We start from the raw sequence: 18,733 nt of genomic DNA, 5'->3' as shown, positions 1-18,733 counted from the left end.
CTTGCTCGGTGAGATTCAAATGATGTCAGCCATATTTTACTTAACACTATGTTGAAGTAGTGGGAAAACTCATTATATCGGAATCAAGAAATATAAATGGCATCTCCTATGTCACAGAACGTGCTTTTCTGCTACGTGCAAGTGAATCGGATGTAGCAAAAATAACACATACCCTAAGGCCCAAATACACAGAAGGTCTTGCTGGAATACCTACTTGTGTATTAAAGTACTGTGCTTATTGGTTAGTGATATCTCTGACTGATTTGATAGATTCAACAAAGGAAAATGGGATATTACCTACATATTTAAAAAGAGATTAAGATTATGCCCGTTTATAAGGGTGGAGATAAGAAAAATTTGAAATACTGAAGAATGGGACACAAGCCGTTGGCTTTGATCAATGACATCACAAGTTACAACAGATGAAGCACTGCAAAGATTGAAAAGCATAGATGAGTACTGGGAAACAAGCGACTGTAGTACAGAGAAAACAGATCGTGTACATATATCACGAACATCCATATTTCGAATGTAATGTTACGCATATCACTTTTTTCACACTATAAAAGGCTACTGTCCAGTCTTCAGTTGACCTGTGTAGTTCAACTGTAGAATAGGATACCAGTGCTAGCGAAAGCAAAAAATGCGACATCCTTAACATTGGCTTGGAGAACCTCAGTTGACATATATACAAATTTTAAGTATGTAAATTTTTTTGCCCTTTGCTAGTACTAGTATCAGCTGAAGAATAGGATACTAGTACTAGCGAAGGCGAAAAAAGTGACAAACATAAAATTTGTATCCTGCACTTAAGCTGACCTACACAGGTCAGCTGAAGAATAGGATACAAAATTCATAGCTCAGCTGAGGTACAGGATGCCACCAATGTTAGTACATCACTTTTTTTTTATTTGCTTCCGCTTATGCTTGTATCCTATTCTTCAAGTAACCTACATAGTACAAGATACAAATATCTCTTGCAGAGGAAACAGCATCTGGAATGATTCAATGTCACACAAAAGTATAATCCAACATGTACACAAATGATTTAAAATTATCACAAGTGACATAAAGCATACACAGTATCTGTCTCTTAATAACACATTCATTTATTTGTATTTACGATTATGATGCTTTGCAACAGAAGGTAATGATTTATTATCTGTGGCTTGAAAATACATAAATTAATATCTATGTCTGAAATATGATGTCACTGATCACAGCTGACAAGTTGTATCCCATTCCTCAGTTGACCTGAAAATTACTGCAAACTATACGCCAATCAATATCACATCCACATTATCTAAAATTGAGGAAACTTTCTTGAAACACAGAATACTAGATTTTTATAGAGAAGAGTAAGATATTCTGAGAGGTACAGCACGGTTCAGAACATATAAGTCGACAAGCACAGTCACAGTTAACTTTGTATCTCATGTTATCTGGGGATTAGACGAGCAGAAAAGTGTCTCAATAGAAGCACTGGAATCAAGTGCCTCTGCAACTCTGAGAGGGGTTTTAGACTTTTAAAAATTTCAGTGAAAACAATGTGTTTGTAAATACCAACACAACAACATACATATAATTACTAACAAAACAATGAAGACCAATAATATCTGCCTTGAACTGGGTAATTTTAGTTCTAAAAGAAGTAGGGAATCACAAATTCTTGGATATCATTGTTGATCAACACTTGATATTAGATCGCCATATCAGCAGAGTAGGCTACGCTCAAAAACAAGCAGAAGCAAATTCTTAATGAGAAAGATATCTATGATAGAAAAAAAAAACAGGCACACACACAATTAACCATGTGCTAACGCAATGTCTATCCACACTTATCATACTCTACTATAACCAAGGAAATGCAGCATATATTTATACAAATAGGTTAGCAAAGTTCCAGAAGAAGGCATGCATTGCAGATTTCACACCAAGAGAATCCTGTAGAAGTAAACTGAGAATGTAATATCATGACTGTCCCTTCACTATGTGTATTTGGAACAATAACGCACTTCAAAACAAATATTACTTTTTAGTCAAATAGAAACATACACCATAATCTGAAAACTAGGGACAATTATCATATTCAGAGAAAGCAGCTGAAATTAAAAATACCATTACTGTTAGGCACATTTTACACAATACATTCTGCTCAGAAAAAATGAACTAAATGAACTGATGAGACACCTACTTTCAAAAATAAATTAAAAGGTTTTATAGTCTCATTATCTTTATGTACTCTAAAAGAAGACGAAGAAGCTAAACAGTAGAAAAGATCACCTTTGAACAAGAAATTAAGACATATACGTGTATATGTGCAAGGAATCAAACGTAAAATGTATGTAGTTGCACTTTTTTTCCAGGTGCCAGAGTAAAAATTTAAAGACGAGTGAGTATAGCAGCAAAAATTTAAAGATGAGTGTGTGAATATCAAAGTGTGATTAATCTTTTTTTTTTATTTCATACTACTTATGTTAATGAAACCTTGGATTTGTGTTGACACCAATCTAAGGGCGATTAAATTAAGTTTTGATTATGTTGTATGTATAAATGCAATTGAAACTGTATGTCCTGACTGTATTGATACAAAGGAAGCTGTCTACACATGAATTAATAAATAAATACTATCTCACAGATATTACACAAGATTTTGAAATGCATGTGTGTAATATTTTTTTAGTTTAGTCTGGAACACTATCTTCTTACATTTCACATACAAATGAATAGTGCTTGTTTCATGAAATCTTGGCTATGTGTTGCTTGTATTAAGGTCTACCTATAAAAAGATTAGAAACATGTGATTTTTATTTTCATTATGATATTTCATTTTCAATTGTACATGTGTTACGTCCGAAGCAACAGATGGGCCGTATATTAACATGAAATTCACTAAAATAAAGCATCTGCTTCGTCCGACACTAGTTATTTGGATACTTTTTAAACTTTCTACCAGATTACCTACCACAGACTAACGATTTCGCCATACAAATTGTAGCCACGACAGGCGTTCATAGTGAACAAACAATGTGTTTGTAAAGTTTAATTCACTATGGAATAACATTTAATGCAGTAAGTTCACTTCAACAAGAATACGAGAAAGTTTCTAAATTCACACCCCTTCCCCCTTATTGTCATTTTCCGATTTCTCTTGTCTGTTTTGTTTATCCCGCAATGTGACAGTGTGGCCAACTACTTCTATTTGTCGGTTGGCTCGAATTCATTAAATGCGAGAGTCACCATAACATACAGAAGTTTGAATGTCACACTCTCAGGCTGTTTCTACGCTAGTATGCATCATATCTGAAACTTTATTGACATATGAAGGTCAAAAATATTGCAACCATTATAAAATATCCTGATCGACTATTTTCCTTACCAAAGATTGGATAAGCAAAAGTTCGAAAGCTTGTAAACAGATGCTGGACATAAAATAAACATTTGGGGTTGTGGGTTAAGGTCTTTACAATGAATTTTAAATGATATTTAAGTGCTACTGTTTTAGATGTAATGGTGCGGGCGACAAGAAATTTAATTTATTTTCGAATTGCAGCACATGAATGTGTTGGATGTGCGGTAACGATATCTCAGGTACGGTAATGTGCGAAATGTCATTCACCGGAATGCGAATAACAGAAAGGAATTTTGAAAGTATCTTCTTTTTGAATTATAAATTGCAGGGACGCTGTATTTAGAGGTCTGTCGATTTTCTAGTTATACATGTAGACAACTGCTAAACTATAAAGCAGCACAATTATGTACTCTGTCCGTTTTAAAAAGAAAAGTTTGTTTGTTTTGAATTTTTCTGACAGTTTACATTTGTGAAAGAGACCATCAGAACATTTATAGTGACTTCTCGTGTCAAAAGCGTCATGATTTAATCACAGAGCATCATATAGTAAAATATGAAACTTGCAGAAATGGGTGTAAGGTAAGTCTATTGAATCAGTTACTTACTAGTGATTGCTATTACTTAGTGTGTGTGTATTGTGGGTAGTCCACAGGTGCTTCCAATCATAATTGTATGAAAATGTACGAGTAGTATTCATGAAATGTTAATGTGCACTGAAACAGAAATGCCTTGGTCTTGCTACAGAACCCCTTTCATTAAAAATTTACCATGACATTATTTTTATACTTTTGAACAGTTTCTGGAACTCTATCTACTTTCTCAAGTAAACTTAAATTTGTATCCGCAAGAGGTAAGCCACTCTTGTGGGTTGTCCTAAATGTAACAGCCTTTCTAACCATTAAATCTCTCACCGCATTTTTCTCGCTTACAGTTTCATCATCTTAGCGTACATCTTAGTAACATGTATTTTTCATTAATTCCTTTACTATTCATGTTATTTTGCTGTTGTTGATTTGTTGCTCTCAAATTTTTGTTTGTTCTTAAGCAGATCAGTGATTTTTCTGGTGACATGTAGCATGTTGTTAGATATAATGTGCTCTGAAGTACTTGCCAATTTAGAGTCTTAAATGAATGTTTCCTTGATAAATTTTTTTTTTTAAATTCATGTGACAAGTCTGTTGTGTTTCTTGCATCTTTGTGTACTTCCATTTTCTATGATACATTCTCTTTTATTAGTATTATAATGGGCTACATGCTTGACTAATATGTCTGTGGATGATCTGTTGCTGACATAAGCCTTTAGTCACAACTTTAAAAATAGGCCTAGTGTAATATTTCCCATATAGACTAGATGGAAAATTTTGTTCCTGGTAGTCAGAGAAAGTATGACACTTAAAGACATTCTGAGAAAAACAGCTAAATATGATAATGTAATTGTCACGATATGCAATCTCCCATTCAGAAGACTTATTTTGTGTGTTGTGTTAATGAACAAGTAGGAAGAAAATGGTATATAGTAGTGGAAAGAGAACATACTAGAAAAAATAAGGCTGTAAACAGTTGTTTTCTCTATGGACCTACTTGCATTTATGCAAAATCAGAATATTGAAAATGTTGCATAGTCTGAACTCCCACCTGTCTTTGAATAGCATTTTCACTTGAGCTGAAATAATCTCATTGTAATATTATGCTAACTGTTTTGAATGTGTTCTTTTTTTGCAGTCTCAATTTTGTTACTTGTGAATAAACTATGATGGGGTTCTCATATGAGAAACGCCCTCTGAAACGACCACGACTAGGTCCACCAGATGTTTATCCACAAGAACCAAAACAGAGAGAGGTGAGTGTAATGTCAGATGTCCACATTTACTGGGAAATTGTTGAATGCAGAGAATATATACTTAAACAGTTTCTTGAAAAACTGTCATAATGTTTTTCCTTAGTATATTTCTATAAGGGTTTTATTTTACTGTGTACTATTTAACTGAGGTACTTCTCTATTCATTTATAGGATGAACTGACATCAACAAATGTAAAACATGGATTTCAGACATACCCACAGCTTCAAGAGGAATTTGGAACTGCACGCACTTGTAGCATTACTGCGTCAAAGGTAATACCATGTTAAAATGTGGTGATGTAGCCATACTTTTTTTTTGAGGGGGGGGGGGGGGGGGAGGGGCGGCAGAGGGAGCGAGCTTGTATAACAAATGCTATATTACATCAGAAAGCATTTGTTTTCTGCAAAGTTCTGATATTGTTTTGTCAACACCTTCAGTAGTAATATTAATTGATCGTAATGTATCCTGGATGCTTCTAACAAAGAATCATGCACAGTAGTTGGAAGAAAGCATAGGACACCCACCTAAAGAAGGATTGCAGAAATTATCCACAAAACTACCATCCAATATGCTTGACTTCAATTTATTGTAGAATCTTAAAACATATTTGGAGCTCAAGTGTTATGAAATGTCGTGAACAGAATAAACTCAGCCACACAAACCATCATGGTTTCTGAAAACAGCAGTCATGTGAAGAACAACTCATACTTCCTCACATAACATTCCAAAAGCTGTGGATCAAGGTATTCAGGAGGAAGTAGTATTCCTTGATTTCCAAAAGGCATTTGACTCTGTACATGCTTAATTTCGGAAGTAAGATCGTATGTGATATGAAGCAAGGTATGTGGTTGGATTCAGGATTTCTTGTGGGAAGGATGGAGCATCTTATCTTGTATGGAGAGTCATTGATAAATGTGGAAAACTTTTGTTATGTCCCTTGGAAATGTGTTGATACCCTTTCTGTTCATAACTTTGTAGACAATATTAACTGTAATAATGTGGACGGTACACTTATCTGTAGGAAAGTAATTGTAAACTATCCTGAGGACACCAGTTTTCAAAGTTTTCAAGAACCAGCTTCAAATACTGAATCTAGGAATATAGCACAACCACCTTAAGTATAACTCCCATAGGGATTCTGAGAACAAGATTAAACTAATTACACCAATCACAGAGGCATTTAAACAGCAATTCTTCACCATGCTCAATACATGAATGGAACAGGAGAAAGCCCTAATAACTGGTACACTGGGAAGTACCCTCTACTGTGCACTTTACAGTGGTTTGCAGAATATGAATATTGGTGTAGATTAATTCACTTAGCTGCTAAAATTGTTTTCTCACATAAATGGATGGTAATTGATTAATTAATGTTAACATTTTAAATTATTAATTTTAATCATGCATTCCTTTCTTTTTTTTGTTTTTTGCTTTTTTATTACTTCCATAAAGTTCATGTGATACTAAGTCAAGTCATTAGCTATCTTATAATGTTGTTCCCACACTTTAGATACCATAGTTAAAGCCATTTTTGTAGATAACTTCTCTCCTTTGTCATCCCATTTCTTGACAGCTTGATGGAAGGCAACAAAATTTAATGATAGCATATATTCTCTCTTTCATTAAAAACTGGGTTGCAATTGAAGTTTGAGATATTGAAAACATTGTCATTTTACTATGTATTGAGCAGCTAAGGGCAATGAAGCTGTAAGAAATTTTGGCACATATCGGTGCTTCAGCAATTTTTATATAAAGGCCCCCATAAACTTCTACATCTGTACTCTGCAAACCACCATGAGGTGCTTGGCAGAGGGTATGGCCCACTGTACCACTTATTAGGGTTTCTTCCTGTTCAATTCACTTATGGAGCTTGGGAAGAATGTTTGTTTGATCAGCTCTGTGCGTACAGTATCTTATCTTCATGATCCCTGTGTGAGTGAGTGATAGGTAGGTGATTGTTGTATATCCCTACAGTAATAATTTAAAGCTGGTTCTTGAAAGTTTGTTAATAGACTGTCTCAGGATAGTTTACGTCTATGTTCAAGAGTCTGCCAGTCTAGTTCCTTCAATATCTCTATGACACTCTCCCATGGATTAAACAAACCTGTGACCATTCATACTGCCCTTCTCTATATAGTTCAATATTCCCTGTTAGTCCTATCTGGTATGAGTCCCACACACTTGAGCAATATTCTATGATGGGTTGCACAAGTGATTTGTAAGGAATCTCTTTAGTAGACAGATTGCACTCCCCAGTATTCTGTCAATAAACCGGTGTCTACCATGTGCTTTACCTATGACTGAATCTATGTGATCATTCATTTCGAATCTGTACAAAGTGTTACACACAGGTATTTGTACGAGTTGACTGATTCCAACAGTGACTCATTAATATTACAGACAAGAAACATTTTTTCAAACCTAACTATGCCTGCCAAACATTTGACCATGAATAGTACTGTTTGATGTGATTGGCAAGCATAGTGTGTGTTTGATTTGTTTGTGAGAAATTTTGATTGGCAGAATGTTTGGCAAGTTGGTGGACATTGTTTGTTCAATGATTCACCACATATGTTTAAAGAAAAAAATGTTTTATTTCAATATAGCTCTCTGTATCGTAATTTTGAACAACTGTGAAAACTAAGATGAAGGATAAAAACAAACATTATGCACCATGGGATCAACAAAGGATTTGTTATGGCTCCTAGTGACAAATTTACAACAGCAACTCAACCCTTGTAATTATGCAGCCCAGGCTGTGTAAGAATGGTTGGGCATTTGTGACAGTGCCAAAGTTCTACATGCATCGCAATGATATGCATTCTGTCACAGTAATAGGTTGAGATAAGCTTGTACATTTCATCAAATAATAAGCTGGCCAGTTCTTGCAAATGCACAAGTTGGCACAACAACTGATAAGTGCACACGAAAGGCAGGATAGAAGGAAAGCCATACACAAGTTCGCATCACCCACGTGTAAAACCTGGAAATGTTGGCATAGCTGTGTCTCATAGGAGTCCCAATCTTCAGCTGATTCATCATATACCAGAAAGGATTATGGTTGCACTGACAGGAACATAACCTGCTTGCTTGTAATAGGGAACCGTGGTGACATAGCATACTGCTTAGCCAAGATAGAATTTGCGAACAGTCACATCTTTGTTGGACCAAAACAGAAAAATAATACCTTCCAGGTCTGAGACATTGATACCAGTTGTCATCCGCTTTCTAGGGGAGTACTGCATGATGTTCTGAACAGACAAGATAGGTGCTGACACAACTACTTAGATCTGGAGGTAGTCCAGAGTGATCGTAACATGTCATGTAATTTAAAAAAGTGCAACAGAGACTGAATAATAAACGAGAACTATTTTAGATGTCATTACCCTAGCATTGGATGTGTGCATTTAAAATATGAATTACTTTCCAAAATCTGGGATTGCTGGAACGAATGCATTACTTAGAGCCACCTTTAATATGTGAGACACTGCCAGTTGGCTCTCAGACCATTGAAAAAGCTCATCTTTTCTATGAAGTTGATTTAATGATGTATGCAGCTGTGCAAATCTGAAGATGAATTTTCGAAGAAAATGATCATATCGATAAGTTGAAATATTTCCATTTTATCTTTCAGGGGGAGTGGTGAAGATAGTTAAGAATGACTTTTGCTCTTTCCTGATCAGTTTAAATTTCTTGGGCCAAAACTAGATGCCCCATGAGGGAAGTTTCAGGATGTGCTAAATAGACCTAGTTGGGCTTCACAATAAGAAAACTGGCCTCCCTTATGCACTGCAAAGCAATTCTTAACTGATCAAGATGTACTGCAAAGATGCTACTGTAAATGACCATGTCATCCCAGTAATTATGTAGAAGCTGAAAGTTTAAAGTTCTACAGATGGAATCCATTAGGCAGGATAGCGTAGCAGCATGCATTGCCAGTCCAAATGACGCTCTAGTGATTTCAAACAGATTTGAGTCTGTACAGAAGACTGAAGTGTCTTAAACCTTTTGATTAAAGATATCTAATGATATGCCTGATTTAAATCTAGTACTGTGAAATAATGCGAACCACATGAAGCAGTTGTGTGGATCAAGTGATGAAACTGACTAATTCAATACTCTGTTTAATCACTGAAGTTTTATTCTATCTGTTAATCGTGCCAGTGGTAAAATAAATCTATTGCACTTCTACATTCTATTAAATTTTGTTGACAACTGCTTTTATAACTCCAATAAGTTGAGTGTAGATTCTCTCTCTCAATTCCTTTAGCTCTGATAAGTTTAACTGAGCCTTGCTAGCAATTTCTTTTTCTTAATTGGTGTTAAAGTTTCCTTGAGATCTGTCTTTTAAATTGTGCCATATTTCCTTTGTGGGCACCTCTAGCAAATATATATATATATATATATATATAATATTTTTTTTTTCCTGCAAGAACTTTATTTTCTAAAGCCTAGTACCTTATCACTCCCTGTTCCACACATTGCTACACAATTTCAATGGTAGCAGTGTGCAGTTGTGTGATAGGAAGTACATATGGGATTTGTCAAACTGACGAAATTAGGTTAATTAAATCCCACAGCTTGGTACTGTTTCTTGAATTGTGTAACAGCTTATTACACTGTAAAGTATGGGTATGAAGAAGTGATTGGCATCTCCCATTTGAAGAAAGAATTCCTACAAAATGAACTACATTTAAGGGGCAAGCCACTGAGAGAAGCACGACGGAATTAACATAAGCTTGCGCTGTACTTTGGACTGCCTCTTAAGGCTGAGTAAATATAATATAAGCAAGGTTGGTGTAGCTGCTAACCTGTGCTCTGAATGCCCCTCTGTAGTGCACGCCAACAGAGTTCTTATAGGACAACTGTCCTTCCTGCAAGCAAATATTGCATATTCAAACTCAATTTAGCCACTTTGCCAAAAACAAGATTTATTCCAAATGAATATAGGTAGGGAGCAAATCCCAAGTCTGGAGAAATTACAGGGTAAAGTGATGAAACTTCAGCTTTTAAGCACTGGCTTGTATTTGCAGGAAGGGTCGGAAGACTGGGTTAATGTAAATGTGGAGCGCAGTGGTGTGCTGGATAATAGTAATATGGAAGTGCGGCAGTGCTTTATTAAGCTTCTCAATCCAATTGCTTGGATACTACTCAGGGAGTAGAGGATTTGTCAGCTGAGTCTAGTGTGGAGATGGTGCAGTTTTGGTGGTTAGCTGTTAGATTACAACATCAAGATTATGTCCTCCAATTTTCGCCACTTCTTATATTTCAATGATTTATCCTCTTGCCAGTGGCAGAGAGAGTAGATTTATTGAGCAAATTATCCTTGAGCAGAGGTACTTAGAGGGACTGTCTAGGGTAACTCTCCAGCAGATGTAGAAATGAATTAACTAGCAACTATTATTTTGGAGGGCAGGAGGTGGAGGGAGTTGGGCAATGGAAGATTTGTCCATTATGAGGTGGACATCTGTAGTTCTAGACTCACTATACTTCAAGAGTACTGACAGTGATACAACTTAAGAATATTTTGGAATGCACAAGCACTGATGACCACTCGCAGATTGTTTTTGCCAGAAAACCTAAGAATTTCATGGAGCTTTATCATTTGGTAGTGGCCATGGAAAGCTTTTGTTTTAACTACGGAAAGAAACAGGCAAGGTTCTTTTCACACAGGCAACTGTTTTTGATGCCTTTGGTTGTGGTACATTGTTACCGATAAGTCTTGGAGCACTGATCTTAAGAACAGGTCATGGTATCAGTGAGGCAGCTGACCTAGAAAAGGTCGTAAGTAAGATTGTAGGAGTGAACAGCAGCCTTTCTTTCAGTTGCACTGCTATTAATCAAGAGTGGGGTTGTAGCTTACTGGATTAGGGAGTAGCTGTTCTTTAATGGATTATCATTGGTACCAATGTCATAGGCACATTCCTAAATTCTGCCCTTGCAATTTGTTAATCATAAATGCTGAACTGTGAATGAGGAAAGTGTGCTGTTGCTCAGTAGGTGCAGCTCATTGTAAAAAAATTCGGAATTTGTCTTGCCCATTGGAGTTAGCTAGGGGTCTTTCTTTAGGTGTTACTTTGGGCTGTGACATTATAATAAAAACACAATGTGTTCTGGATTATTCTGCAAAAAATTTCCTGTTTAAATATTGGTGGAGAGGAAGTATAAATTGTGTGAGCATAATCATGTCCATGATACTAATGCAGCAAAAAGGGTCAGGATTAAATTTCAATTAGATCATCTTAAACCACAACTAGCTCAGGAAATGCTAAATTTGGTGATTCAGTTCCCTGGTGTTCTGATGGACCAGCTGGGTATTACAAACAAGATCGATTATGACACTCAATTAATGGATCACATGCCAGTATGGATGTCCTCTTACTGCGTGTCTCCATCCAAGATGCAGGAGTTGAAGCAGATTATTAATCAGTTGCTACAGAATGGAGTCATTAGGCCTTCCTTGTTGCCTTATGTAGCTCCTATGTTTTTTGTTCCTGAAGGGGGAGCTAAGGTATACTGGCCATTGATGGATCAACAGGCCTTGAACCAGAAGGTTGTACAGTAAAACTTTGGCACTTTATGGTAACTGAGTCTCAGCAGAGTTTGAATTTCAGAAAGCTCGAATTACACAAAAAGGGACAATTTTAGACACTTTTATTTAAAGACAGATTCAGAGCTTTATGTTCATAGTATTATTGAAGTAAATAAATTTATTTCATCAGTTAAAATATTACTTAAAGTTTCTTACAGAAGTAATGTTCTAGTAGAAACTCAAACATTTCCCATAAACACATACATATCACATAAACTACTGTACAACTGTTGCTTTCGTACATACTTCATTTTTGGGAAAAAGAATCATCAGTTTTTAGTTTTTGTAAAGAATGTCTGTTTTTAGTGATGTCTGGTCATCTTCATAGAAATACAGTGACAGCTGGTGTTGTCCCATTCTATTGCTTTGCATGGCACAGTGTTATTCTAATGCTGCTGCTTCATCTTTATGACTCACTTTGTAGGCACCAACAGCATCCTCTTCCTCTTCATCACTAGAATCTCTTTGTCCTTTATTTATCATTTCCACAACAGGCTGCTTCATATTGATTGTCTTGGTTCAACTACATCTTCAATTCACTTCATCTGCATTTTCACACTCAGAAAAGTGTCAAATGAAATCCAACAATTGTTCACTTTTATTTGCTTCTGCTCCTTTTTAACAAAAGTGGCAACTCCTGATCTCCAGGGGCAGTGCAACAAGCTAGGATTGTTGTTCTATCTTTTGATTTCCCGTCAGAAGCACTTCATAATTGAGCCCTGTCTGATCACAACTATACAGTTGAGCCAGTAACAGATTTTTCTGATTTACTATATTTTTTATTTGTACTTGGATCACACCGACAGACTGGCACATCCCACATCTTTTCTTCCACCTATCCAGCCAGCCAGAACTACCAGAATAGCTGTTGTCTCCTTCCTCTAATTCTTCTCAAAATAAAAGTGTCTTCTCCTGAATCATCAGTCCACTTATTGGACTTACTTTACCTTGCTGCTGAGTAAACGACAAATAAAAGACTTCACTAGTCTTTTCATAATATAATGTTTTCGTGGTTTTACAATATGTGAAATTTGATTTTTTTAGAAGAACGAGATGCTTTGGTAAAATACCACTGGTCTAATTTGGTTCTGTTTTGCTGCCAGTCACCTACTGTTACTCTGCATACACCCAACTTCGCCAGCACTTCTTTTATATGCCCCTAGTGTCCAGTCTTTACTCTGCTAAAATTTCTGTCTCCAAAGAAACAATTTTCCTCTTCTGGTTTGAGGCGTCAGTGCTTGTAGTGCCGAAAAATGGCAGAAATAATAATCAACATGGCCAGACTAAACATACACATCGCACTGAGCATGAGCAAACACTGCCTGACAGGTGGCAGGTGAAACAATAGCTGCTATAGCAGGCATGATTGTAAACAATGTATCTGTGCGCATCTTTTCTGCTGATCAAACCCACTCCCTGTATATTTTGTATTTCATCCATATTATTATTTTGGTTTTGTTCTAACACAGTCGTCATCCATCAGCAACCTTAGACTAAAACGAGGCTTGGATTTCTGGAGCACAAATCACCAAGATTTTACTTGTTTTTATTCCAGAAAAGTGCCTGTGTAGATGCCGAGAATGAGTGTAATTTGTTTCTCAGTTCTTTAGTAAATGCATGGATCATATGACTTATTTAGGTTCATTTTACATAATGTTATATCTAATTTCTAATACCAAACATGTGAGGCCTGTTTCCGACCGTACATTGTCTTCTTTAGTTTGCTAATCATCATCTGCTCCCACTTCTTCGTGTAGCTTTCAGGTTGATGATTGTAAACTTCTTTGTTGAGATCATTAAATAGGAATGTGGTCTGAACATCCATGTGTTCAATGTCAGGATCAAATTCATCTGCGAAAGCTAACAGAGTACAAAGTAAAAAATTACGGACAATGGGAATGAATATTTCATTAAAGTCTATCCCACATATCCGGGAATAGTGTTTTTGTGACAAAATGAGTGTTACATTGTTCAGTTTCACCATTTCCTGTTTCTTTGACTTTGAATACCCGTTTGAACTGATTGCCATTCTGCCTGAAGGTAATTTGATCAAAGTCCATGTCTCATTTTCAGGTAAGGTATTCGTCATTTAAGGCTTCCTTCCATTGTTTAGAATCACCACATGTCATATGAATCTGGCTCAGTAACACTAGCAAAAGAAGCAAAATCATCATTAAAATGTGTGGAGTTCAATTCTCTTTGATGTGATGACTTTCTGATTTCTGCTTATAAGGGATATGCATCTCATTGATCAGAGTCCCTGTTGACATTTTCATTCAGTGTCTGCTCAGTGTCACTGTGTCAGGTCAAGCTATTTTCAATTATGTTAATTACTGCTGCCATCTGAGGACTGTCCATACCTTTTTTTGTTGGTCGGATTACCATTTGTGATGTTATTCCCAAAGCTGCAATTTGAATTTTCGATGAACTGCACATCAAGGGCCTTAGGAATTGTCTTTGGTGAATGTTGATAAATTACAAAGTCCACTTTTGAACCTTCACAATAGCAAAAAAAGAAAAAGAAAAAAAGGAGCTTTGGATTTGTTTTTTAACTTTTTTCATTTTTCTTTCAGTACATGCACAAATGTTCAATATCAAAAGATTGGTAAGTTACTCAAATTCGTTTGCTGACTGCTCCACTACCCTTCAGAGGTAATTTTTTGATGAATTTTTGTCGGAGATTTATTCTTCAGTAAATTACAGTTTTCATTGCTTCAGCACTAAAGTGTTTGCTTGGTCCTGCATCTGTTTACAGCAGACTTGCCTTATAAATGAACATCCAATTCAGGTGTTCTACAACTCCGGTTTGTCCTAATGTGCAAGAGATTGCAAGGGATTATGGTTTCATGTCATATTCTATTCACCTTTAACAATGCCTTCATACACTGATTGATAAATTCTTTTCCATTGTCTGTTTTGAAGTATTTTAATTTTTTGACCAGTTTCATTTTCTACTCATTCTTTGAACTCAATGAAAGTACCGCAGACTTCTTTTGTAACCATATGACTTTCTTGATGTATCATCATGGAAGTGAGATGAAGATATTGCTGTCACCACAAATCCATGCTCATTGGTCCACAACCATTGGAAGTACTGCATCAAGTAGACTGTTAAGAATATTTTACTGTTATGCTCAAAATTCATGGATCTAAATTGATGTTTATCCAATTCAATCAATTAGTCATCTTTTTCTTTAAGGAACACTTGCTTACATGATTCAAACCTTCCAGTTGTTGTTTTTGTAATTCATAATTGTAGAAAAGTACATAATTATTGTTGTATATACCACATTATAAATCATCAAACAAAATGCACAATTCATGTCTGGATGTTTGACTAAAATACAGCAAATTTGTCCAGGGCTTGGAACATATGCAACATTAATAGGTTTTATCAATGTATTATTGTTGTCATTACTAGTAACTGCAGGATGAACAATGCACTCTGTGATTGCTTGAAGATAGCTGTACTGCTACCATAATTTTTGTAATTGTCGTAGATTCAGAATTGTTGAAGGAGTCTCCTTTATTCCTCATATGTCACATACATTCAAAATCTGCAAACCGACCATCACTCAGGTACAAAGTAAAAACAGTCAGTGCATATTTGTTTTCAGTTTTCATGGTATTTGTGAGAGAGTGTAGGAGATGAAAGTTAGTATGTTGGTAAGCACTGTGACAGCTTCAGTTCAGAGATAATAGAAGGGACAGAATGAGAACTAAAGGTGAACTAAAGACAAATATAATGAAAATTGGAATGAGTAAGTCACTTAAGAAATAAGGGGAAAGGGGAAAAAGAGGTATGAGGAAACAGTTACAAGTAGAGAGAGAGAGAGAGAAAAGAGAAGTGAAAAAGAAAGGTAAAGATAGGTCATTAGTAAGTAATGAAATACTGCTGTTGGGGAAAAGGGATACGGGGCGGGTAATTGTTAATGGTTGAGATTGATAGGATGTGAGGATAAGTTGGACAGTAACTTCCCACCTCTGGATTTCAGGAATGTTAGTAGTGAGTGAGAGGATCTAAATAGCATGTTTGGTGTAGCAGGCACCCAGGTTTCTTAAAACATTCTGTAGAGCAGGCTGTTTCAATGCTGTCCCATGGGGCAAGGGCTCCATTGACCACCAGGCAGCTCACTTGTGGGCAGGCATACATAATACAGGCTGCCACCAGGTAGCCTTATTGCATGTGTTCTGTGCATGCATAACCCACTTGGCCACCCCTATCCGTATATTCTCAGCCAGGGTAGTACAATTGCATAGGCTGTGTCCTAGCTGCCTGTCTGCCCAAACTTCATCTTTTCACCCACAGCTGCCTGTGTGTGCCCACCTGTCCATGTGCAGGCATTTGAGCAGGGACAGGGTGTTGTTGAGTTTTCTGGGTTACCCAGGGCGGATGGTTCTTCAGTGTCTGCTTATGCATTCAGCCAGTTTAGAAGTGTTCATTACACTCAATCTCTAGAGTGAGCACATATGACTTCTAATGGCTTACATGGTTTTACATGTTGCTGTTAACCAAGTGAGGTGGCACAGTGGTTAGCATACTAGACTCCCATTCAGGAGGACAGTGGTTCAACCCACGTCCGGTCATCCTGATAGGGTTCCTTAGAAAGGGAACGGCCGACTTCCTTCCCCATTCTTTCATAATCCAATGGGACCAGTGACCACACTGTTTGGCCCCCTCCCACGAATCAACCAACCAACCAACCATGTTGCTTTGCCTTTAATGTGAGATTTTCAAATGGTGAGTGGAGTAAGTGGGGTCAAGGTGGACCTACATAGGAAAAAATGCAGGAGACAGGAATAATAATCTGGTTTTACAATGAATTTTAATGTGATTAGGAGGGCAGTAGAAGACAACAGTGTGGGAGTTGTCAGGAAGAGATGATCTCATTTCGAGACTTGACTTGAGGAAATCATAACCTTGCCGGTGTAATGTATTGATGATGCATTTAAGCATTTTGGGTGGAAGGGGGCGTGTAAGTAGATAGCCTTAGAGATTTACATGTTACGTAGTACTGTCCATGCTTGGAGTGCCTGAACACAGACAATGCCAAAGCTATAACAGTCCCTAGTCAAGCTCTGACAGCATCCCCACAGCACTTACTGTTGCTTTTTAACACCCTCCTAATTTCCATAACATCCTTATCAAACAATTATGCCATTTTCAGACCAATGACCCTACCCCAATCTTCCTACTACTGTATTTGTTCCTACTGACAACCCACCCCATTCACCCACCCTCTGCCACATACTCCAACCTTACCACTGGAAAATCCAACTACTTCAGAGGCAGAGCAATATGCAAAATCCCACATTTTGTTTACTATCTAACATGTGTTGACCGCATTTATATAGGAATGATAAACACCAAAGTGGCTGTGCACATGAAATGGACACACAGAAATTGTTTGACATCTAGTACGCAGATCTCAAGAATTCTCTACAGTGTGCATCAAGAGATCTGAATGCATGTTGCACCAAACAAGTCATTAGATGCCTTGAATCATGTAGGTGGGAACCTTTTTTCCAATATATCCTCACATCTTGCATCCCCGATGGACTTAACCTTTTCCCAGTGGTAGAAACTCAGTATTTACTCATCTACATTTTTATTTTCATTTTCCATTCTCTCCCTTTTTTTGAGTTTACCCACTATCCCCTTCTGTTTTTAACCATTTCCTACTATTTCATAATTTGATTATTCATTGAGCTTCCTCTTTAACCCTTTATTACTTCTCATCTTGGCCCTTCTATCATCTCTGCACTGAAAATGTAGGAGAACTGTCGACCTTGCAGATACCCAGTATCCATTTGCTGAACATACTTTACAACAGACGCTTACAAAGCTGCCCCATGGGACAAAGGTGCTGCGGTGCATTCGTCAGCTCGCAGTTGGATTATTCATTTAGCTCCCTCCTTAACCCTCTGTTACTTCTCATCCCATCCCTTCCCTTCTATCATCTCTGCACTGATGACATAGAAGTACTGTCCATCTAGCAAATACCCAGTATCCAGTTGCTGAATATGCTCTACAATAGAGTCTTCCAAAGCTGCCCTATGGGACAAAAGTGCTGTGGAGCATTCGTCAGCTCACTTGTGGTCAGTCACAGCTAGTATAGGTTTAGCCCTATTGCATTGCATTCTGTGCATGCATGAACCACTTGGCTGCCCCTGCCCATGGGCATGAGGCCACAGTAGAATAGTTGTATATGCTATAGCCTGGCTATGCTGGCTACCTGTTTGGCAACTCTGCAGCTGTTTGCCTACCCTTGCCCGCAGGTGCCAGGCTGCCCAGTGGCGGGCACTCGAGCTGGAATGACCTACTCTAGAGCCCAACTCCAGAGACATGCATTCCTGCTACACTATATGGGCAATTTGGATCCTCCTACCTGTTACTAATTTCTTTGAACTATGGAGATGGGACCTTTCTTTCCAACATATCTATGCATCCTGGTATCCTTTTGGTCTTAATCACCATTAACATAGAATTTCCCCTTTTTCATTATTTTTGTATTTTTCATTATGTATATTTATCATATTTATTATTATTATTATTATTATTATTTTATAGCTTTTTTAATTTTTTCTTTGGCACAGTTTACTTCTTCATCTTCATTTTACTCCCAATCTCCTGCCTCTTCCCTCTCTCATTGCCCCCCCCCCCCTCCCCCCAATACTCTTATCCTCCTAGTTCTTAATTGCAATAGTCATTTCATTTCACTGCCTTTTAATTGATATTTACATCTCACTCTGTCCTTGACACCTCTGGACTGAAGTTGACCCAGTACTTACCAATGTACTGTCTTTAATATCCTGCTCTGCCTGATGCCTGTTCCTTCATCCTTGATTCCCCTTATCCTCACATCAGGTGAGTGCCTCTCATCAAGGGATCTGACTGATATTACATTCCTTTATAACTTCCCCATCCAAATCCTCTGGTAGTTTCAA

The 18,733-nt window shown here is 37.1% G+C and overlaps 2 protein-coding genes across 2 annotated transcripts in view; one reads left to right on the top strand and one right to left on the bottom strand.

Moving 5' to 3' along the window:
• LOC126161686 (presenilins-associated rhomboid-like protein, mitochondrial) overlaps positions 1-3,160 on the bottom strand; it is a 93,305-nt gene extending 90,145 nt beyond the window's left edge. The window contains exon 1 of the mRNA XM_049917699.1: positions 2,966-3,160. Coding sequence (XP_049773656.1) covers positions 2,966-3,015 — 50 coding nt within the window. The 5' untranslated portion in view covers positions 3,016-3,160. The remainder of the gene's footprint in view (positions 1-2,965) is intronic.
• A 147-nt stretch (positions 3,161-3,307) lies between these two features.
• The window catches only part of LOC126161685 (mediator of RNA polymerase II transcription subunit 12), a 415,184-nt gene continuing 399,758 nt past the window's right edge, over positions 3,308-18,733 (top strand). The window contains exons 1-3 of the mRNA XM_049917698.1: positions 3,308-3,931; positions 5,075-5,192; positions 5,364-5,465. Of these exons, the coding sequence (XP_049773655.1) occupies positions 5,103-5,192; positions 5,364-5,465 (192 nt within the window). The 5' untranslated portion in view covers positions 3,308-3,931; positions 5,075-5,102. The remainder of the gene's footprint in view (positions 3,932-5,074; positions 5,193-5,363; positions 5,466-18,733) is intronic.

Source organism: Schistocerca cancellata, chromosome 2, assembly GCF_023864275.1.
Source record: "Schistocerca cancellata isolate TAMUIC-IGC-003103 chromosome 2, iqSchCanc2.1, whole genome shotgun sequence".
In the NCBI taxonomy this organism is placed as follows: Eukaryota; Metazoa; Arthropoda; class Insecta; order Orthoptera; family Acrididae; genus Schistocerca; species Schistocerca cancellata.
Note: the sequence above shows the minus strand (reverse complement) of the source record. Positions and strands in the feature narration are given on the sequence as shown.